The sequence below is a fragment of the Danaus plexippus genome, chromosome 11 (genome assembly GCF_018135715.1).
Source record: "Danaus plexippus chromosome 11, MEX_DaPlex, whole genome shotgun sequence".
NCBI classification, from domain to species: Eukaryota; Metazoa; Arthropoda; class Insecta; order Lepidoptera; family Nymphalidae; genus Danaus; species Danaus plexippus.
In genome coordinates, this window is record NC_083544.1 from 7,026,370 (window position 1) to 7,049,823 (window position 23,454).

The 23,454-nt window shown below is 32.4% G+C and overlaps 3 protein-coding genes across 6 annotated transcripts; 2 read left to right on the forward strand and 1 right to left on the reverse strand.

The window, feature by feature from the left end:
* Nucleotides 1-330: 330 nt before the first annotated feature.
* Nucleotides 331-12,875, forward strand: LOC116765697 (uncharacterized). Its single transcript, XM_032655278.2, has 9 exons — nt 331-480; nt 6,818-6,925; nt 7,007-7,902; nt 7,974-8,098; nt 8,215-8,322; nt 8,600-8,760; nt 10,105-10,209; nt 10,352-10,433; nt 10,558-12,875. The coding sequence occupies exons 1-9, from the start codon at nt 421-423 to the stop codon at nt 10,665-10,667; spliced, it is 1,755 nt and encodes a 584-aa protein (XP_032511169.1). The 5' UTR covers nt 331-420; the 3' UTR covers nt 10,668-12,875.
* Nucleotides 12,876-14,464: 1,589 nt separating this feature from the next.
* Nucleotides 14,465-16,521, forward strand: LOC116765698 (protein misato). Its single transcript, XM_032655279.2, has 2 exons — nt 14,465-15,078; nt 15,290-16,521. Exons 1-2 carry the CDS (start codon nt 14,608-14,610, stop codon nt 16,448-16,450), a joined length of 1,632 nt encoding a protein of 543 aa, XP_032511170.2. The 5' UTR covers nt 14,465-14,607; the 3' UTR covers nt 16,451-16,521.
* A 23-nt stretch (nt 16,522-16,544) lies between these two features.
* On the reverse strand, nt 16,545-23,314 carry LOC116765695 (calcium homeostasis endoplasmic reticulum protein). 4 transcript variants are annotated; one of them, XM_061522060.1, is made up of 14 exons: nt 23,089-23,314; nt 22,844-23,014; nt 22,487-22,755; nt 21,964-22,126; nt 21,679-21,826; nt 21,239-21,315; nt 20,880-21,078; nt 20,207-20,756; nt 19,119-19,252; nt 18,613-18,780; nt 18,394-18,503; nt 17,867-17,996; nt 17,448-17,614; nt 16,545-16,751 (listed from the first exon to the last, which is right to left on the reverse strand). In XM_061522060.1, the coding sequence occupies exons 1-14, from the start codon at nt 23,111-23,113 to the stop codon at nt 16,648-16,650; spliced, it is 2,415 nt and encodes an 804-aa protein (XP_061378044.1). In that variant the 5' UTR covers nt 23,114-23,314; the 3' UTR covers nt 16,545-16,647. The 4 variants fall into 4 exon arrangements, 2 of the variants coding, with proteins under 2 accessions (XP_061378044.1, XP_061378043.1); XM_061522059.1 differs by having other exon boundaries at nt 17,448-17,617; nt 23,089-23,313; XR_009752754.1 differs by lacking the exons at nt 16,545-16,751; nt 18,394-18,503 and having other exon boundaries at nt 17,472-17,614.
* Between the last annotated feature and the right edge of the window lie 140 nt (nt 23,315-23,454).

Here is a 23,454-nt window from a genome sequence, read left to right on the forward strand (position 1 = left end):
CACAAGAACTACCAAACTACTTCCCGCCTTATGATGCCGGTGTAAACAAACCGCCATGTTGTCGAAAGTAGGTAAGTCACGGCAAATGGTAAGTTAGACTTTTTATGTATATACAACATTGAAATATTGAAATTTTATGTTTAAAAATAATATAATATTTTAAAATCGCTCAAACGAATAGTAAAAAACTGTTAAAGTCCTTAAATAATTTATTTTACACGAAAAAAGTAGGTCAACTAGGGTGACGTCAATATACATTGTACTGGCAGCCAATAGCGCGACCGGATTGTAAGTCACGTGGTTTGAATTCTCCAATAGCAAAACAAATCATTCTTTGTGTACTTTTTCACATAGCAAAACAGTGTAGTCTATGGAGTGAGTGGTGTTATATTTGTCAATTTCATGACGCTAAAAACGTAAATGTGTGAAATTCAGGATTATTCTATTGAGCATAAGGATATTTATTTGAATAAATATTCGGTGAGTACATTTTAAAGCGTAAACCTATAATATGACATGTTTTCAGTTTAATATGCACCATGAGAAAGTAACAGAGTTGTGTCCCGCTCTTTTTAATGTCATTCATTCATTAAACGTTTTATATATGTTGAATATCTTACGAAAAACTAAATTACGATTAGGATTGTTATTGTCAATACAGGTATATTGTAATATTTTGTATGTTACAAAATAATCAGTGTCGAAAATGGCGGGAAATTTTTCTCCTGTATTACGTAGTCGGTTTCCTTGGAACCATTATGAGGATTGTTGAGATAACCTTATTATTACCTATTACCAGAGAATAAAGCAACAAGTATGCTATATTTTGACTGAATTTTTTGCATAAATACTAATAACACAAATGTAAACACGCGGTTAAGTATTATTCGTAACGGACAAAATGTTTCATATGCCTTCTCTTTCTCTCACATTCATTCACTGTTTGTTAGAGTGGGGTGAAGGATAATTTTTATTATTATTATTTTTAATGCTGTTTCGAAGATAAATATTTGTTTAGACCCGATGTACGGTATAGACAATTCTTCCGATACCTAAACTAATGACTTACATATGGTTTTTTATATTGAACTACAGTAAATGAAATTTGTGTGTACTAAACGGCGCCACTTTGCCTCTAATGAAATATGTGGTTTGTATAGTAAATTATGAATTCTTATTTTACATTTCGTGATTATATGACTTGAAATATATCGCAAAATTTTTAAATCTCTATATGAAAAAAGGCAAACAAATTAATACGTTTATATTTGAGTAAATACATAAATTTACAAGTTAGAAAAATTCTAAAATAACAATTTTTTATATTCAAAATCCGTCTTGGAAACCCCTTGAGTTTTGGATGAATCTTTTATTGCCAACTAAGAAATATTATCAAGTCTCTTCTTATCAGCTTGAACCCGATGGTTTGGAACACGGAAATTATCTGCAAGAAGCGTACGCATAGAATTAAAAAGCGAAGAAGCTCTGCTGGTCATGTTGCCTGTATCCTGATATTTAGTTATTAACAAGAATTATTTTATATTATTAATTCGAATGAACACTTCGCTTTGGAGCATCGTATAATTATGTCATCCGAAAATATTCAAGTACCCGTAAGGACTATTGAACGCATACTGGATTTTTTATCCGGAAACAGATTAATTAATATCGTTATCTTCATTATACATATAGTTTAGTATTTATATATCTTATTTTAATAAGACATCGTAACTAAAGTAATTTTAAAGTTCATAGATAAAATAAGTCAGTTGTCTAAGTTCGTTTTACATTAAGTTATCATTAAATATTTTCTATCAGATTAGTTTCTTGTCTACGGAGCAGTAATGCGGTTCCCACGGCCGGTTCCGAACGAGAATTTCAAAACGTTTAACAATGAGTGCACCTTGTCAATGTAGTTGTGTGCCGTGCTGTAGACTATCACAGAGTAACAAAATGCAGCTGTCATTTGATTGATATATTAATTATTATTAAAAAGTAAAAAATTTCTACAAACATAATCGAGTCCTACATTCAATAATATAAATTTAGTCTGCGTTTTAATTTGTTAATATAAAAAATAAACATCTGTAACATCAAAATTAAGTAATATGCGCAATAAATGCTAAGATATTTAATCATTTCATATATACTGTTAGTTTGGTTACGATTAAGAATTTAAAATATGAATACTGATAATTACTCTGTGAAGTATACTCGACGAAAAGGGACTGGCTGCAACCTGCCGTTGTATGTGTGAATGTTACTGTGTGTATACGTTGGATACACACACACACAGACGCACGCACACACCTGTCGTATACTCCGTCAGCCGTTACACTCTCCCCTAATATTAACGGTTGGCGTACGATGTAAACGAAAACAAAGTTTCCTCACATTTGGATTAGCTTTCAATAATTACCTTAATAGATCTATACACTGACAATCCAACTTATAACCATTCGAAATTTCTATTTAACCTTTTGTAAATGTTTCGCCATATAAGTACGGTAATATTAAGTAAAATATAATTTTATTGGAACCTTTATTATGTATTCTTTTATTTTTTTTTCTTAATATAAAACAAATAAATTTTGCAGTATGTAAAGAAATGCACTTATGTCGAGCTTAAAATGGGTCAAGTGTGAGTTGAACTCACCCAACGTGGTTCTGGGTTCAACAATGTACTTATCTAACTAGTCTGAGCCTAGGTAAATGAACCTAGAAGTTATATGTTTTGAACTGACTTTGTTTATACGCTGCCATTCATAGTTTCATTAAGAATTGTAGTAAAGCATTTATAAGTTCACTATAAAGTATATTGCAAACATACTTCTAAAGATTTTTTTTTATATAATAATATTTTGACAATGATTGCTTATGACAAATTTAAGGTAATAATACTCATTACAACGGGGCATTGGCCGAAACGGCAGGTGTTATCATTCCATAAAGACTGAACAAACAGAATTTAAAAACTGACTTGTTTGACAACATTAAATTTCGTTATCATAAGAACAATTCATCTAGTTATAATAAATGAAGCAGTTAATGAAAAAATATTTATTATTATACGACATTGTATACTTAGCGCGGAAATATTAAATATATGAAAGTTCACTTCGGGAATATTTTAGTTTCCCTCCCTTTAGAGCAGGAAAGCAGACAGAGGGGAGAGTGTGTCTAGCGACCAATCGATAAAGAACCCCTCATGCGCGCGCATCGTGGAAACTAATCTGAATTATTTTCGCGCCAAGCAACTTTTTCCAATTATTTTTCAAGCGATGCAACATATTCCATGTTACCATTCAGAATAAAAAACAAGAAACGTTCAATATACTAACAATTTTATATAATCAATATAAAAATTAATTAGATCTAAGACTTTCGCGAGTTTTATTCATTTAAATGAAACTAATAAAATCCGCGTAGTATATACGAAACATATTAGTTTTATTTAAATAAAAATTAATTATTATTAATAATACAAAACTTGAGATTATGTTTCGTTGAACGTTGTTATTTGTATACAAACTTGACTATAACATTCTATATCTTTTACACCGATAAAAACTTTTAATGAATTCGTAAATATACTATTAAAAGTATACATAATCTATAATTACGTTTATAATTTTATATTCTATAGTACATATATAATTCTATAAAATATGCTACTTAATGTATATTTAAATGGAACATACCATAAATTATTGATAAAGGTAGGTATCTGAATGTAAAATTAGCTTCGTATCTTAAACTCTTCCGGGTCTTATACAGAGGGGTTAAATTTTAAACGTACCTATATTTCACTGTATGATTTGAATGGAACATAACGATCTACCAAAAAATATAATTTATAAGTAATAACGTGCATTCAAGAAAAAAAATTAAATATAAAATTACTTCCTCACTAATATATATTAAATAGGTATGTATAATTAATTGTCGGTAAAGTAATATATCTTATCTATCATCTATCCACGTGGTATTGACTCGATTTAGGTGATAATTAAGAGTATCGTAGACTTGAGGCATTTGTAGCAGAATATGAGTTCAAGGCGACACAGCCCGGTCAGGTTCGAGGACAAGCGGCCCCTCGCGTTTCACGGCGCGTCTGTTGTAACCCGCGACCATTTTTAATATAACACTGAAATTATTAAGATAAAAATGATATTTTAATTATATATGTCCAATCAATATATTTTGATATATTCATGTATGTATATAATGTTGGTCTGGCGTCTGCGCTATAGACTGGTCTTCAAAAAAAACGGCCGCTACTCTGAACCGACTTCGTCTCTTTACCTGAGTATTTCTTAGGATATTGTTGAAAATTAAACATAAAAGTTGCTCTCAATGTCAATTTTTTTTTAATACGACTTATATAAGGAACGTATAGTTTTATTTTTATCTGAAACAGAGCACATGTAGTTTAATAAATTACTAAAACTAGTTTGTTTTACTAGTATTGCAAAACCATTTCCTGACTTTTTTTTGCTTCGAGCAAACTTATAGGATTTCATTCAATATCAAATCACCAAATTGAAATCGATACACTAAAAAAATATAGTATTTTAATTCCGAATCCAACGATTCTTTATTTGATATCATATATTTTCTTGGTTTCATTAAGAATGAAATCGTTTTTGAGAATACATTCTAATAGTTCCTATATCATATCGCACGTACGAGATGAACTCTTTGTAATAAAGAATGAGTTCATGGCCCTCTGCGGCATGACTCTCAGCCGCTCGCGAGACGGATATACAGACGTTTTTGACTCTTGAAATATTTAACTTAGATCGCTGAATAATAGCGCTCATGACGTTCTCGTCTATACAATTTTTTTAAAGTCTTCGTAATGATACAGCTTATAAAGATATCATATTAATCTATATAAGCATCATTTTATTGTATTTAACTATGAACATTTCTTTAATTTATCATTGCGATCGAGATCGGTATTTTAAATTTAACATTTGATAATATTATATAGAATTTTGTTAGCCAGTTTACTTTAGCAGTCAGCTTCCACTCTCTGAAAGGGCGCGGCGTGGTGGCTGCGATGTCGTCAGGGGTCGATCCACCCTCTTTATATCCTTACAGCTATCTCATTCTGCCACCCCATTTTGAACCTCTCTTTCTGTCGCATAATATATTTTATTAAATGCATATACATTTCTATATAGATGTTCTGCCCTAGCGCTGATTTAGAGCAGGTAGAATTTTTGATAACTTTCGTTATAAAAATTCTTTGGCAGAGATTAGTGAATGATTTAAAAAAATAAACATTAAGTCTCGATTGGTTGAAGATATCTTACGTACGTTTACTGTTATCTGTCACTGCACTCGATTCGCATTGAGTATTATTGTATATTTACATAGCGTAAAAACATAAAATAATTGGATTGTTTTTTATTTTCTATGTAAAAATATAAATAGCAATTTAAGGGTCAAACAAATATCTTTGAAATGTAGTTCGGCTGTCTCTAATGATAAACTGTCTGTCTTATTTCTATGAAATTTTATCAGTAGTTCGGAAGCGGAAATATTAACCTTTTTAACTCAATAGTATTCCCACAAATAGGTATTTGACCTCGCGAACGTCATTGACGTAACGCTTAGTGAGAATTTCTCATCATAAATAAATCATAGTATTTTTATATGAAATAAAGAACTCTGTCTTTAAAGAAAAGCATTTTAGTGAAATTGTTTTAATTACGTTATTTAATATTAAAAAAGAGAATAAAAAAAAACTATATTGTAATTCAACTTATTTAATTTATAGAATAAATTAAATTTATAAGGGTTATAAGTCAGTGTTAATTATGCAGCAATAATAAAAAAAACTTACGTAATAAAACTTTTAATTATAGTAGTATAGATTTAGATGTATAAAATAGATCAAAGCTGTAATATTTCATATCAGTTCAATACCTTCCCATGAATTGAATTCCATGCTTTACCAGCTTTATTACTTGACTAGTCATTCCCTTGGCTTTTTTAAATTTATTGTTCATTTCTTCGAAACTACACAAAAGATAAGGCTACAACTATGTGACGCTACAGATATACCCGTTTTGTTCTCATATTGTATAGAAGTAAATTATTACAAATGTCTTTAAACGTCTTGAACAGACTCATAGCATGTTTGATAAAAGTTAAATACAAGTAACGTAATTTAACAAGACGTTATCAATGAAGTAACATCTTCCGGTAGGAAAGAGAAAATTATTTCTATATTTGTAACTTAATGAGAAGTCGCGGTCACGAAGCGAACTATTTATAACTTGTGTGGACAAAAAATAACGTCCCGAAACTTGGAAGCCTTCCGATCTTGTACTCGTGAAGGTTTTTTGTTCGTGTTGTAGGTAGAAACGGCCCGTAGTGTATCGGGGTCCGTCGCTTCCAAGAATTTCCTTGTTGATGTAGGTCTTAAATAAAAATAATATTGTTACATATTTTTGTAGGAAATACTGAATCATTAGTTTTAATTGACATAATAACTTACAAAATCTGTATGGCTTTCCTGTTAAACAATGTTAGCTATTTTTATAACTTCGTAAAAGTTATTATGTCTTTAAACAGCGTAAGCGAGAAAGCACCATAAATATTATCTATCTCTTTCACTGCTAGGGTATAGCATACCACGGCACAAAAACAGGTTCCACTACGGTAATGGAATTTATTCCCGTCTTCGCTTCGTTAATAAAAAAAAACATCCTATTTATGAAACAAAAATGGCGCGAAAAGTATCGGAAATGATACATAAAAATTTTTCTAATGTTAATTAATTAAGAACAATTTTATTCCTTAGGTGTGCTTAGACATGGATCTGTACATCACTGACTCACTCCAGGACATGCTGGATATGGACATCAAAAACGAAATAGCGACAGACTTGAGCAGTATAACAGATTTTTCTGTCAGTATATTAATATAAATACAGTACCATATAATATTAATACACAAACGCGTATATTAAATTATAAATTATTTGTTCTAGGATTCATTAGGATTAAATTTCTCAGAAATGCCACCGTTATTAGACATGGAAACAGATAATTCTGTGACGTGGCTGAATAACTCTTCGAGTTTCGTACACAATCTCGATCTGTATGGATCGGAAGCGAACGCTGTCATGGTCAATCCGAACTCCGTAATGCCGTCGACGTTCGCTGAAACTCCAGTCAAAAGTATTGTAAAAGAAGAGGCTTCACATTTGCTGCTCACTTCAGCTGCGAATAACGATCTCACCAATAACACGTCGCTATCGAGTCCTAAAGAGGAAAAAAGTCATTTAACATTCTCACCGAACGCCATCAAGGTGGCTAAAGTACAGGAATCGGAAGACACAAAAAACAAGAAGCCGATGGAGGAGGCGACGCAGATGGTCATTTATGTGCGTAAACAAGACAAGACTGTAGTCAAAGATTTATTAAAGGATTTAGACACGAATAAAACTAAGAGTTCAACTTTAACGCCCACCGTGAGAATAAAGTCGAGTCAACAGGAAGTATTAAAAATAAATAATAAGAACTGTTCAGTTTTAAACACGAACCAAAAACTATCACAGTCTTTAGGCACGAAAACTATTATATCCGGTAATATACACATATTGGACGCACAGCAATCTAGGACAATTTTAGCTAATGGTAACAAACAAGCTACGATATTAATTGATAATTCATCACTAAACAATAGCAGGCAAATAATTAAGACCTCAGTAACTGGTGCATTTACAGTAGACACTAGCCAAGCTAAGTACGTAAATAATTCAAGTAAAACAGTCGCGGGAGAGTTTCCAAAGCCGGCCTATTCGTATTCATGTTTAATAGCAATGGCGCTAAAAAACTCGAGGACGGGAAGCTTACCAGTGTCAGAGATTTATAATTTTATGTGGTAAGTTGGTTAGCGTTTAACACATTATAATAACTAAGGCCCGTGTAAATAATGAACGCCATTATTTCCAGTCAACATTTCCCCTATTTCAAAACCGCACCAAACGGCTGGAAGAATTCCGTAAGGCATAATCTAAGCTTAAACAAATGTTTCGAAAAGATTGAAAAACCATCGACAAATGGAAGTCAACGGAAAGGTAGTATTCTAAACTAAGAATTATTCAATGTAAAAAATGTTATAGTTATATATATATATATATATATATATATATATATATATATATATATATAACTTTTAATCGTCATTTTCCAGGCTGTCTATGGGCTATGAATCCATCGAAAGTCGGCAAAATGGATGAAGAAGTCCAGAAATGGTCCAGGAAGGATCCTCAGGCAATCAAGAAAGCTATGATTTATCCAGGTATTTATGACTTATCCATTATATTAAGATTTGTTAATATTTAGTTATGAAAGAATCTATTCGTCATTCTTATAAAAAATTGCACTTTCAACCATACTTAGGTATTAAAGCGTGTTGCGTGTCTTTGAATGAAAATAATCTTTCCTATTAATCAGACCAGCAAATTCAAGCCGATTTTTGTATCAGGCTGATACTACAAGTCTATAACTGAACACTCTGCTTAACTTTAGATAATAATTTAGTGGCATAATTCAAACAACCAAACTGTAAATTTCAGAGACCTTGGAAGCGTTGGAACGCGGAGAGATGAAGTACAGCGGGTTCGGCAGCGACAATGACGCGGACGAAGATAATGATAACGATAATGACACAGAGGACTTGGACTTGGAGATAGACCCTGAGGTCAAAGATGAAGAGCAGGAGGAACATGTGCATGAGGTATACACACACACACGCGTGCCCGCATTCACACACGCACGCACGCGCACACACAGGGGGTCATGACAGTTTATCAATTAGATTCAATAAAATATCCTAGATGCTAAGTGTAAAATTGCATAGCCATACTACAAACAGAACGTTAAAAGTTTTTCATTCATAAATCTTTGCACATTATACTAATAACGTAGGTTATTTAATGAGAAACGGGAAACGATTCGTATGTAATGTGACGAAGCAAACTTTTATTATGCGTACTGGAAGAAAATAGTGATGTGACTAACATAAATTTATCGGTAACCTAGCAAATGAATACTTAATACATAAAATAGTATAGACAAAAAACACAAGCTAGTAATAACTTATATCACAAGAAAAATATTACGACTAGTACTCAACCTGTATACATATCTAACTTTATTGAAGACTCAATAATTGTACTAAAAATCGCCCGAAACAATAATATGAAGTAAAACAAATAATAATAGTTGTTTTCGTCCGCATCGTATGGGACAAGCAGTTGACATTGAACAAAAAATATGCGTTCATATATCTGTGAGTGACCTCTTGAGAATGCAATACTATAGGTGATGTACAATGTCAAGGAAAAAAACTACAGATGTTTCATTAACACAATAGTGTTCTATTCAAAATATATATAAGATTGCTCTATATTTTTGACAAAATCTTTTTAAATACACACGATTATCTTAAATATTAAAAAGTTTCAATGCAAACTGTAAAACTTGCTGCGGCTTTCTCAGATATAGACCGTACATTGTTAAAGCTGTCATGTAAACATGTCCTTGCCTTATTATAAGAAAATTTTAAGTCAGGTACAAAAAAACTATTATTTGAAATCTTTTAAAGTCTTATAAGAAGTTAAAAGATTTTAAATCTTTATATTCATCTCAAAGTATTTACTTCTATTGATTTTTAAAAAAAACTCATCACAGTTGGACCAATGATTTCGAGTTAACCATATTATAAAATAATTTAATTATAAAACACAACAGACTTTATAGAGAGAATAATTAAAACAGTATAACTTGTTCCTAAGTCACTTGTTTATTTAAAATCTTCACAGAATAGTAACTATGTAATTACATCCCAACATGTTCTTAATATATGACCCCTCCCCTACATTCCTTATTTTTCTCTCCCCTCCACGGAACATCACACCCCTCCACACCTCGCCTACTCATCCCTTAGTCAAAACAGCTCCTCTTAATTTGTGTTACAGCATATTACCTTTCATACTCATATTTAAGTATTCAACTAGGACACCTCATGTTTTGGAGTCGATTAAAAGTATTAATTAATAAATATACGATTATTTACCAGGAATCAGATCAAGAATTGGAAGTAGAAGAAGTGGAAGGAACGGGCATGGTTGGGGCTTACCGCGTACTGGCTCCAGGGCTATATGGAGACCTGAGTGATGTTGAGGTAATTTGTGAGTTTAATATATAACAGAATATAATATAAAAACATCAAAAATACAGATTTTAAATACAAATACATTGTACAATAAATTTTCAAATTCCCTAAGAGGTAATGCAATAATTATAATAAAATTAAATCTTTCCAGGTATTGGATCAGTCGTACGAAGAGATCGACATCGATACTAAACCAGTAAAATTAGACCTATCTGTTACCGAAAATTATACGAGTGAGTTTCATCTTACTTACATAAAATTATACATAGATAACGAAGTCACATTTACATTTCATTGATAAATTATTAAATTGAAATATTGATACAAATGTACGAACTAATTTTTATCTAATTCCAGTCCATTCCGCTAAACGGGCAAAGACGAGCTTCATATACCAGCCGGTGACGTCACAGACGCACACGAGTCGAAGAAAGACGCCGCTCGTCAACAGAATAGCGTTAGTTTAATGGCTAATTCCATCCAGTGTTATAAACTGAAGTGTAATCTTAGCTGTGTTCTACGTGATAGTCGGTACCAGATAAGTGTATTTACGTTTTACGAAGATGCAACACTCGTTACATATCGTACACTGTAAATTAATATTATTATTATTTTTCGTAACATTTAAGATATTCCGGTAGATATATTTTTTGTAACATCGTCTCGATTCGTTATCGTTAGTAGCCGTTCAGTACAAACCTGATTTTGCTGTTCTACTCATACGTAATTTGTACATTACTGAGTCACAAAAGTATGACTATAACAGCAAAAACTATAGCGGGTATATAATAAAAAAAATCCCACCGCTTATTCATATTTATTGTAATACATTTTATTTGTTGACACTGATAGCTTAGATCTGATGTACATTTTACGTCTGAGTCCATACATCCGTATACATTTGAATTCACTTATACATAAAGATTTATTTATGTTTAAGTGAATTTGAAATCATTTAATTCTGTTCCCGTATGTACCTTGATGTATAAAATCTACTTATATGCATTGCTCAAAGGCTCAGATCTAATTTGTTATTTTTGGTAATACGTTATCGATGTAGTTGAAGCTAGAATTCGTTTCAATAATATGTTAACTATACAATTTATATATATGTAAAGATATTGAAGTGACTACAGTATTGGGATGAAGAAATAATTTGAATTACACTATATTGTTTAAATAATGTTGATATGATGTATCAATCTGATATTTTTTTTTGTAGTTTTAAGTAAACATTGTTGTATGTACCATACAATCAACTATTCATTACATTTTTATTAAATGAGAAAAACCAAAAATACCTAACTAAATTATGTTACTGAGCTAGCATAAAACGTAGCGTTAGAGTATTGTAAATCGTATCCTTAACATATAGTTTTAACAGAATTGTGGAAGAATGTTCAGTTCTAACTTAATAACAATATTAAATTAATGATTGAATTCGAGATTCTGTCATGTTTCGGATCTTAAATGTTTGGTTGTGACTTAATTTTCTAAAATTTACGTTTTGATTTGCTACAAAAAAAAAAAGAAATTGTTTGTCAAATAACAAATAAATCAATGGTTTGCTGTACACAATTTCTGAAACAGTTAGAACATAACTATTTACTAACATTAGCTTAATTAACATTACTTATCAACTTAACTCATATAATTTACGAATTAAATGCACAGTAGCATCTCAGTCACGACAATTGATTAGTTACAAATCAAGATATAACTGTGCTTATAAATTTGTATTAATATGCGTTTTGTCGGAACAGTTTTACAGAAGCCATAGACTCGAAATTTAATCTAGCTACGTCTTCTATAGAAAATTTAGATTAGATAAAACTGTGATATGGAATGTATTGGTTGTCATGAAACAAGAAAAGCATGCTTTGGACCCATTGTATATTTTAACTCTATTCATATTATGTTAATAACAAATATGCAGTCGAGTTAAAAGTTACTGGAGTCTGACAGCACACGGTTACAATTGAACCGAATTACATAAAGTTTGAGGGTTAATGTATGTGGTCTCTTAAATGACACTAGGAAAAAAGGTAACATTAGATTGAATGGTATTAAAGTAGTTTGTATCGAGATATAACTGTATCTTAATAAATTTGGTCAATTTTCTCGTCCAGTGATGGTGTTTTGTGAGGTGACCGATAGTTTTGAATGGTATGTTGATAACTGTCAGTAGAACCAATTTATTATGGGAAATTAATTAAATAATTTACTATATTCATATTGGGATTACAGAATTTAGACGTTTTTACATATACTTCAATAAATAATATAAAATATGTTTGATATTGATAGTGTGCAATTTTGTAAATACGGACATATGATGTTAGTATAGTACCTTGCTTATAATTTACTAACGCTTTAATACAAAATTAAGGTTTAATATAATATTGTCTTTTGTAACAATAAAAAAAAAACTTTTTTTAAAACATTTTTCAACAATACATTTATATGACTATAGATTATTAATTATTATTGTTCCCCACAATAGCCTAGTATGTGTATACATAAGAATGTATTTTTCCACTGCCAGTATTTCAACATCCATGTTATTTAAGTTTAGTCCTAAGGGTAGAGGATAGTTTAGTTCTGTAGTAGTAGATTAAGTGAGCTAAGTTGAATGATTTTTAATATTTTTTTGGTAATAAAATGAAATTAATATGTCTTGTAGTTTTATTTTATTAAAATACTTATGAACTTTGGGAGTCAGTGTGAGTGCTTGTATAGAAAATTCTAATACTTTTTGGTAAAAAAAATATATATTGAGTGTTGAATCGAACGTAACAAATAAAACTAATCCATTGCCAATTACATTTGATTGTTATATTACAATTCAAATTTCTGGATCTTCTTTAAAATAATAATTTCAAATTTAATTACTAATTGCACTAAGAAACTTGTTTAAAAGTCACTTTTTCGACTTACTAATAATATAAAGCTGAAGAGTGTTTGTTTAAAACGCTAATCTCAGGAACTACTGTTTGAATTGAAAAATTCTTATTGTGTTGAATAAACCAGTTATCGAGGAAGGCTTTAGGCAATACAATATCACGCGGTAATTAATAGGAGCGAAGAAAAAATGGAAAATGTGGAAAAAGCGAGAAAAATTATTCATCTGAGGGCTTCAGCAGAGAAAACGATTTAAGATACCAAAAAAATATGTATGAAATAATTATTCCTCTTAAAATGATCTAAAAAATTGTCTGCGACAGTATATGTCTATCTTTTAAGATTTACTCACTAGAACCGTTTTTATGGTAATCAAATTTGGTAGAAATTAATACTTTATTACCAAGTATTTGTTAGAGTTTTATCAACATAATAAAATTAATCTTTATCGAGATAAATGTGTCGTTGATTAAGAGTATTTAATTGCGAACAAAAATGTCTTTGACATCACTAAATTTCAATGAACATCTTGGAAGATATAGTAATTTTAAAATAACTCCGATATAAAATTCACACGCGCCGTATGATGTGCAAAATATGATGTTGTATGACGTTGCGCCTGGCCGGCGGGCGAGGAGGGCGTTGTTTGCGGGCGACGCGAGGGGGGGGGGGGTGTAGCTCTAGGAGGTAGGTACAATGCCGCGCAGCTTCGACGCGCGTTCGGTTGATGGCTCCCTTCTGAATGGTCTATGCCTTCTGAATGGTTGTATGCACCGTTACTTTTTTTGCGATATAATATCGTCGTGTAATAATACTTTTTATATAATATTGCATTTTATTTTAAGGTAATATTTTGGTTCTAATAATTTCAAATTAGTTAACCCTTTTTTATTTGATATATATAACTAATTATAAGGAAGTTCTAACAAGCTCACAGAATATGCTAATAAGTTTAAGTGTAAGATACACTTAATCCTATTACAAAAAATAGCAATTTGAGTCATTTCCGTTTCTGTTTTAGCAACAAGAATTATCACCAAAGAGGCTGGAATACTTTTCCAAATCAGACTAACACTTTCTTTTTCTTGGCATTTCAGTAGAGTTGTTTATATTCGTTAAAAAGGATACTTGTAATTGTATACTTCCCAACCCTGGGCAAAAGTCAGTTACCTAAATTATGATTATGTCCCTTTTCAATTTTAATAATTTGATGCGGGTTAGAATTTTATAAACAGAAAATTAAAATGGTAAGACTTGAATGTTGCAAATCCAGAGCCGTTAAAACATTTATATAAAAAAAAAAAAATGTTGCAAGTAAATAAATTTAGTCTGTTTTCGTCCTCTGTCATTTCTGTCAAGTTTACTTTTCAAATTGTACTTTTTTGAAGTTGAAAGCTTAGTATTTCTATTCATGCTCGTAATATATAAGCGTTTATTTTAATAGTTTTTTATTGTACCCAAGTAAAAGGATAAATTTGTCATTGAAATCTTTTTCTTTTATTTACCATGTCTACTCGAGAGATTCTGACTTTACAGTTCGGTCATTATACAAATTATGTAGGCAGTCATTTTTGGAATGTCCAGGAATTAAGTTTTGATTACACGGGTACTGTTAAGACTGAATGTAATCACGATATATTGTATCGCGAAGGACAGTCATCTTCTGGTGAAGTTACTTATACTCCCCGTTTGTTATTGGCTGACTTGAAAGGATCTCTAAAAACTTTACCAGCTACTGGAGGTTTAGAGGAGACAAATTTAGAAGGTGATTTTTCATGGGATGAAGTTGAAACAATTAAGGAACCAGAACCTGACAAGAATGAGTTCCTAAAAGATATAAATGCCGACACAACAAATTTACATGATAAAGAATATAAATTAGAGCAGGACATAAATACATGGACCGATTATTTATATCCTCGATTCCATTCTCGCACAGTAAATATTATAAAGGAATATCAACATAATTCAGAAAATGTAAATATGGTTTTTAATATTTGTAATTTGATGTATGGCTACTTCTGACATTCTAAATATATAAATATATATATATTTATATTCTAAATATATAAATATATATATATATATTACATTCTAAATAGTTTAGTTAATATATATATATATATATATATATATATATATTTTAACTAAACTTTCATGTAATTAATAAAAAAATAATATATTACAGGAAAGTTTTGATATCTTCACATCCGGCTGTACTCTATGGAAATCAGATTATGGAGAAACATTTGCAGATAATATCAGGAAATATGTTGAAGAATGTGATAGCTTGCAAGGGTTCCAAGTCAACTTTGATTGTACTGATGGATTTTCGGGACTTGCTCTTGGCTGCATAGAACATATATCTGATGAATACTCTAAGACTATATTGTCATATCCGATCATAGCATCACATTTCTCAGACAATAGTCCATCAACAGAAGAAGAAAGAGAGAAGGCAACACTTAAAGATTCATTTAGATTAGTTAATATTGCATTATCTATTGAAGCACTATCCCAGCATGTTAAACTATTTGTTCCTTTATGTACTGGTGAAAAAGGATGGAGAAAGCCAGGAAATCCTCGGCTATTTGACAATATTAATTATAAACCGGAATGCTATTATCATTCCTCAGCATTGTTAGCTTCGGCTATGGACAGTTTAGGCCAGAAATACAGACATAAAAGCAATGTCTACACAATGTCTGATGTTTGTGCCGACATGACAGGTTATGGAAGAAAGATGGCAGCTGCGTCACTTGGAATACCATTAACTTTCAGTGAATCTCAATATCTCATAGAATATTTAAACAGCACCACCAGACCTATTTATCAATCCATCACACCAAGCTGTAAGATTGCTACTGACAAACTTTTCCAGTTAATCACTGTGAGGGGTATTCCAGAAACATACTTGAAAGCGCCAATGAAAGAAGCTAAAGAACAGTTGAATATTCCTGCATATAGATGTAACAGTGTAAAGGAAATGTTTGAATTGTATTTCCAAGCAAATAATTTCCTATCTGCAACTAATGTTACTGTATGTGAAAAACCGCTCCAATTAAAAACCCCGTATCCGCGCTTCTTCTCAGATAGTCTTAATAAATATGGTTTTATTAAAAGTGGACCAGAACCAGACAAGGTTGAATCTTGTCCTGTCATAGCAGGACTCCACAATGGCAACTTCATGGCGGATATGATTGAAAAATTACATAGAGATGTAAGCAGAATTAAATTCTCTAAATTGCACAAATTTGGTAACGAAGGTCTCGAATATGGCGATTATAAAGAGAGTTTGGACAGGATAGCTGAATTCAAAGACAATTATGAAGACAATTTCGAGCTTTAAAATTCTTTAAATACAACTTTGTACATAATATCGTAAATTATACATTGAATAAATAAAGTACACTAACAATGTTTCGGTATTTAATAAAATAATATTAAATTCATATAACTTTATTCATGATGATTTAGATAAAATAAATCATATCTCATCCACACAGACGCACTTTACACATTTACATCAAGTTAGTTCCACCGCAATCACGACGATCGCTCCAAAGCTCTTTCTTTCATTCGCGTTATAAAAGCTGCTCCCTTGTTCTTTCTGAAGTTTTCATATGGGTCATTCAGATTTACTCCTACGCCTGCAAGAGAAAAGATTAACATTAAATAGCAATAAAACACTATGTAACAAGTCTCTCCTCTATTATGTTGGGCTACCCAAAGCACTATACTTCCCCCATTCTATTCGAAGAAGGCTAAATACAGTACTTATTTTGTAAGAAACTAAAGCTAATATTATCTAATATCTAATTGAATTGTTTCCTACATTGAAAAAATTTGTGAATCATTTTCATTTAATGACGTTAATTGACAAAGTTGTATGCAGAGCGACCTCTGACGTGACGAAAAATAAAGAATCTGAACAATTTGTATTGTAGTTCTTACGTACATATTTGACCTATAGTAAAATAAATCCTCACAATAATAGTCACAACAACTTAGAAATGTCGCATTAGATTTAGACAATTAAGAAAATTTCACTCGATATGGTAGTACTTTTAGTGCTCATTAGCTACAGCTGTCAATGAAAATGTTCACTTGAACTATCCATTAATAACTAACAACTCAGTAATTATTTAGGAATAAACACTATAGACATATATTTTAAACTGCAACGTAGAAATTTAATATTACATACTTGTTAAATTAACTATAACTCAAACTTATGGAAACTCAGACATTTTAAGTAGAAGACATTGATAGAAATGTCCTCTTATATCTATTCTATGGACAGAACAGTTGACTATATTATTCCTTAGTGTCAAGTTCATACTGACCCTTATACTGATCCTGTTTGTCTCGTACTGTTCCTCCACTGATGGGTTCAGCGATGCCCTGCCCAGCAGCTCCCAGCCCGCCCGCACTCCAGCCCATCTTCTGTAGCAGCTGGTGACCTTTGTTGCTAGGGTCCAAACCGCTCGATGAACTCGGATAAGAACCTCCACTGCTGTTATTAATTTTTAATGTATTAAGATATCACATAATCTATATAAAATTTATTTATACAAATAAATTAAATTTGAACTGTGGAAACGCTTGGACCCTTTAGTACTGGATTTTCACTGATGTAATAAGAGTTATACTTAATTTGGAGCTAATAAAGTCTACACAGTTTGTTATAAAGATCTAATAATATTAGGTAATATTTCCAAGGAAGCACGTTATATGTTATGTATATAAAATCTTGAAGCCTTACAGGAAGCTAGGCGGTGTGGGTGATCTAGATCGTTCTACTCGTCTATTGCGAGGTGACTCGCGATGTCTTTCACGTTCTCGTGATCGACTTCGGGACCGGGAACGAGACCGGGACCGGGAACGGCGTCGACCTGGAACACATTCAATTAATATTAACTATGAATACTATTATTATAGAGAACAGAAACTAGAAAGATACTAGGAGATCAAAAAAACTTTCGCTACTGTTATACGCAGTGATGATAGCCGATCAATAAATTAGAAGATAAATAGGACTACAAATAAAATTGCGTTTTTCACAATATCCATCGTCTTCTCCAATGGGTAAAAGGTTATCGAACTTAACACACGACAACATTGGATCATGTTTTTATAATTTAATGTTGTATAATACATTATAATGAATCAGTGAATGCACTCTTCAAATTGTGTGTATAATCTGCGCCTTTTGGATCGTGTAACTGGTAACATATCGTTGAACGAATGAACGAGTGAACGACAAATATCCCTTTATGTTTTATTTCATACTTTCCCGTTCCCGTTCCCGCCTCCATGACGACTTTCTTCTGGGCGAGGGCGTCCTTGATCGTGACTTTCTCTGCGGTGACTGGGTTTTTTCTGGTGTTCTACTTAATGACCTATATTTATATATATAATGTTATAGATATATACAGTATTAGATAGTTTGAATACTTTAAAGGCTTATATTAGCTGTTTTTTATTATTATTAATATGTTATTCACTTACCTATATCTCCTCCCGGGTGGCGTGGGCTGCTTCTGTAGGTCTTTAGGTATGGGACTTGGTGATTTTGACTTTTCCCGTAAACCTTGAGCGATTTCATCTTCTTTTTTCTTTCTACTTGAGTTTTTGGCTTTGTAGTATTCATATAAACCTAATTTCTCCCAGCCTTCACTGTCGGTGTAACAAAAACATATTTTGACTTAAATTCGACATTGTGATATTATTTTTTACATTTTAATAGTACTATAATACACATACAGAACATTTAAATTGGGTATTTAAAAAAATACAGTCATACAAACGTGTTCGAACAGTTTTACAGAGATTTCTCATTTTACAGCTATGTAACACAAATCAAGAGATTTAAATACAAAATATCATTTAAATAGGTAGTCTGTAGTTTTTAGTACTCGAGTAACAAAAACATACGTATACATTTTGAAATTTATATGAATGCTTGAATACAGAACCTCCGTCTTCTATGTCGGTTAATCAACTTATGAACCTACTTATCTCTAGGTCGTTCGTGGTTTGGTGAAGCGTAGAAAGCGTCTACGGCGGCCAGCAGTCGCTCGTTGGGCGGCGCGGGCGGCGGTAGACGGATGGCGGCCGGGTCCAGGGGGCGGTATCTGTCGTCTTCTAACTGGAAATTATTATTAAAATAAACACTTAGTAAGTAAATTAATTTATTACTTGTTACGTGCGTTCTACATATTATAAAATAAATGAACATCGCCGGGGCAACATCGTTGTATAGATAAGATATCATATAACAAGTAACGCCGCTGACTCCGCGGAACGAACACCAAGCCGTGTGAACCAGAAGATTCCTGATACCACACAAGCTATGGAATGGTATTGCTATCCTAACATGGGGGCAATCATGTATTATAATATACATATTAGTATGTTTCGTACTTTTCCTGGAACCTCCGGTTGCCACCTTATATAATTTACCATTTAATGTTTACCAATAATCTCCTGTTTTTATAATTGTATAAATTTCCTAGTAATCTTAATGCCGTTCTGTTTTATGAGATCATGTGTTTCTATGGCTATTCTTTTTGAATGTTTGCTTATACATAAAATAAAATTATTTCAAAAATAATAATATTTGAGATAAAAAACTTTCATATAAGTTGTAAAACACAATATTTTATAGGTATAATTTCTCTCATTAAGAGACATTGTACAAAAAAATATGTTTTCATATACTTTAGTTTATTTAAATGATTATGAGAAAGGGTTATTGAGATTGAGGTAAATGGATTACTTTGTTCCGTCAGCACATTATCTTATATATTTATTAAGTAAAAAATAACATTATATTTATATCAAAGACAGAATGTTTCAAATGCAATGTAAAAAATTACTAAGAAACATGTAATGTTTATTTAAATAAAGTTCAGTATATTTAATTAGTTTAAACGTTTGCAAAATATCTTTGTTTTTAAATAATTTTTGTTACAAGAATTTGTTGTAAATATTTAAGTTAGAGAGTAGGACTATTTTACTTTTAATATCATTCTCATATTTATTGTATTTTTAATATATTAAATATAATAGGAGTAATTCTATGTAGACAATTGTTACTCACCATAATAAGTGGTACCATCAGCCCCGCTGGTAACTCAAAGTAAGGTACGGAGGGCATCAGGTCTTCATTGTTTATTTCTGGGAACGGCGGGAAGCCGGGCGGGGGTTTGCTTAGATCTGGCAGACCGTTCTGAAACGGTATTATTGTACTGTTCTCTTGAGGCTTGAATCCAGGCGGGGGTTGAGAGAAATTGATTTTCGGCAGATTTGATAAATCCGGCTCTTCTATATCCGGCTTATTCGTCAATTGGTCGAACGTCTGACTGTCGTAACTATTCTCGTTGCCGCTGACGCTGTTGTTTGATGGATAGTTGTCGCCGCTCTCGCTGCCGTACTGATGAGATGAATTGAAGTTCTGGTCGTAGTTGTGTTGCTGGTTGTTGTATTGATCGTTGAAGTTGCTCTGGAATGGATGCGGTATGTTGTTCTGGGGCTGAGCGTCTTTGTGATCGTTGTGTCCGCTCTGTAGTTCCAACGCGTGTTTCTGCATCTCCATCTGTTGTATCTGCTGCATTGTGTGACTGACGAACGCTTGATGTTGAGATTGGTAGCTGTAAAGATAATTAATATTCAATCAATTTATATTTCTAGTACAGTCTTGTATATTATACTGTTGGCACGGTTTTGTTTATAGTAGTTAGCTTGGTATGAGAATGGCACGTTTGGGGACATACTTCTCAAATGTTGCCTTCGTCTGTTGCGCCAGATGCGCTATAGCGTTAGAGTGCTGGGCGATGAGGTTGTTCTGATACTCCTGGTACGAACTCGTAGGACTCTTCATTTTTTCAATGACAGCGCTGTCGAAGTAGTTAGACTTAGATTCCCAAAGACGCAGCAGTTTATTCAACTTAGCCTCCTGTTCCTCTGTGACGGCTGAAACAGCAAAATAATTAAATTGTTGTCATATAATCCTATATGAATCAAGCAAGTTACCTGACGGGTAAACCACGTTTGTTGAACTAGGTGATTTAAGTGTAGATGCACAAACGACAAGAGACCTAAATCATTGAGGGCATTATTATAAATATGTTACCTATACTGGCATTGCAAAACATTGGAACCACCACATTTTCCAAATTTTTCTTGAGATCTTCCGCGTTTTTGCGTGCACTGTAATTAGGAATAATTGTATCATAGACACCAAATTGGTAGAGTTTGCACGTTCATAAATAAAATACAGTAAACAACTATAGGTTAATGTTATTCAAGTACAATTAATCAAAAGATACCTCATCAAGAAACTAAAAAAATATATATATAACTATAAATATAGAAAAAACGAAAATAAATATAGAAACGAAAAATTTAAGAAAATGTTTACTGTAACAAAGGGGTTTCTTATTTTGCACGGATGCCATGAAACAGTGAGGTTAACACGTACAATCAACAGTGACATCAAACAAACATTTTGTGCGACACTCATTACACCCGTCCCCACAAGCTTATACTAAACAAGTAGTCTCATTTACTAACCAATGATGTAAAACATCATTGACAAGGTATATGATGTGCAGCTTCTGTGTGAACAGCGCTCCAGACTGTGTGACCTTTCTCAGGAGATGGAGTGAGATAACTTTCCCGGCATCATTTGAAGTTGCATGTTGTAAAATCCACCCCTTGCCTACAAAAACGAGATTATGGACATTGATTTTCATGCAATTTAAAATGCAAAAATTTATGACTAATTTACTCTTAACTATGTAGTTATATTCTCATATTGAACTAAACTTTTTTTTATAAACAAAATGTCTATTGTACCTGCAGATATACTGTCTTTAGTGCATGTGTCAATGATGGGCTGCAAGACGCTATCCAGTTCCGATAAGCTGATGTTGTTTTCTTCTGCCATAATCTGAATTGTTTCCATCTGTGCCTTGTTGACCAGCTCATTAATCTTAGCTTGCTGTTGCTGTATCAACACCTAAAAAGTAAACATTCTCTAATAGGAAGTACTTATAAACAAAATAAAAAAATGTTTCTAGTGCTCTGAAAGTGCCTAATAAACTAAACTTATGAGAGTTAAAAAATTTAATGCTCTTGTTTAATATAATTTTCATGCAGATAGTATTACAGAAGTCTGTTTTAAAACATGCACTCAGTAGACTACCTGTTCTCATTCTCGTTACACATATATGTACTGAAATCTATTAATAAAACATTTGAGTAAGGCAATTGTAACAAGTGGATTAAAAATTGTGTGTCATGGTAGTATAAATTAGAGTTACATTTTTTTGTACATGACCTAAAACATTACCTTAGAGCTAAAATTCATAGCACTCACCGTATGTTGGGCGTTGAGATTGTTTTCCGACTGAGTAATTTGTTCCTTAAGTATGTTGATCTGAGTATTCACGCTGTCGATGTCGGGTCGCTGCGAGGGCGCGGAGTTGGCTGCGAGCCACTGCTGCAGCGCCGGCGCCGCCGCTATCGTCGCCGCCAGCCCGAGCTGCGCTGGTGTACTGGCCTGTTGGGGCATTACATATTGCCTGCTCTGTGCCATATAAGCCCCAGCGGGAGCGGCCGCCTGGCCACCGGCAGATTGCTTTAGAACTATAAACAGCGGAGGGTCACTTCAAACTGTTACAACAACACGCGGCGATCGGGCGCCGTTATCTATTTCCACCGTCAATATGCTTACTTGCTTGCTCGGTGGTGACTTTATATTGATAGTAGTTGAAGTATTCTCCACCATAGAGGAAGCTGAATTTGGGATTGTTTTTTTGTTTTGTCTTGGTCATCTTTTCGAATTCTGGGCCATTTCTTGCGACAAATTGAGCAAGTTTGTCAATTATGTTGCGTAGATCTTGATCTAAAAAGTTTTATATATAATTAATATTGTTAGTCAAATTCATCTTTTATAGTAATGATTGATCCTATACATACCCTGAGGTGGTTGAGGAAGCTCCATTTTGTTTAGAGCTTTAGAGGTTAGTGTTAAGTATCCTTAACTAATTATAGTAACTCAATGTCAGTTCTACATTAGTTTATTTTATTAATTGCAAAGAAGTGAAAAGTATAACACAAATACACAGTAACTTCTGTTTTTACTGTAATACAACGATATGAAGTAGACGTATTATCGGCCATTTGTAAATGCTCACCATAGACTGCTATAAATATATTTTTGTGCCTTGGTAATTCAATTAATCAAAGATACACAATTTTAAGACTTTTTATTGTAAATATCTAATAGTGTGAGTTTTGTTCAAAATTAAAAACAAATATTATAATTTGATACATAGCTCTGGC

Bases quoted from the DNA above. Each gene is read 5' to 3' on its own strand.
- LOC116765695 (XM_061522059.1), bottom strand. From the start codon at position 23,113: ATGGAGCTTCCTCAACCACCTCAGG. The intron at 22,756-22,843 runs GTAAGCATATTG...CGCTGTTTATAG, and splicing joins AGTCACCACCGAGCAAGCAA to TTCTAAAGCAATCTGCCGGT. The intron at 19,253-20,206 runs GTGAGTAACAAT...AATAATTTCCAG, and splicing joins TGATGGTACCACTTATTATG to TTAGAAGACGACAGATACCG.
- LOC116765698 (XM_032655279.2), top strand. From the start codon at position 14,608: ATGTCTACTCGAGAGATTCTGACTTTACAGTTCGGTCATTATACAAAT. The intron at 15,079-15,289 runs GTAAATATGGTT...AATATATTACAG, and splicing joins ATCAACATAATTCAGAAAAT to GAAAGTTTTGATATCTTCAC.
- LOC116765697 (XM_032655278.2), top strand. From the start codon at position 421: ATGTGTGAAATTCAGGATTATTCTATTGAGCATAAGGATATTTATTTG. The intron at 7,903-7,973 runs GTAAGTTGGTTA...CATTATTTCCAG, and splicing joins GAGATTTATAATTTTATGTG to TCAACATTTCCCCTATTTCA. The intron at 10,210-10,351 runs GTAATTTGTGAG...AAATCTTTCCAG, and splicing joins GAGACCTGAGTGATGTTGAG to GTATTGGATCAGTCGTACGA.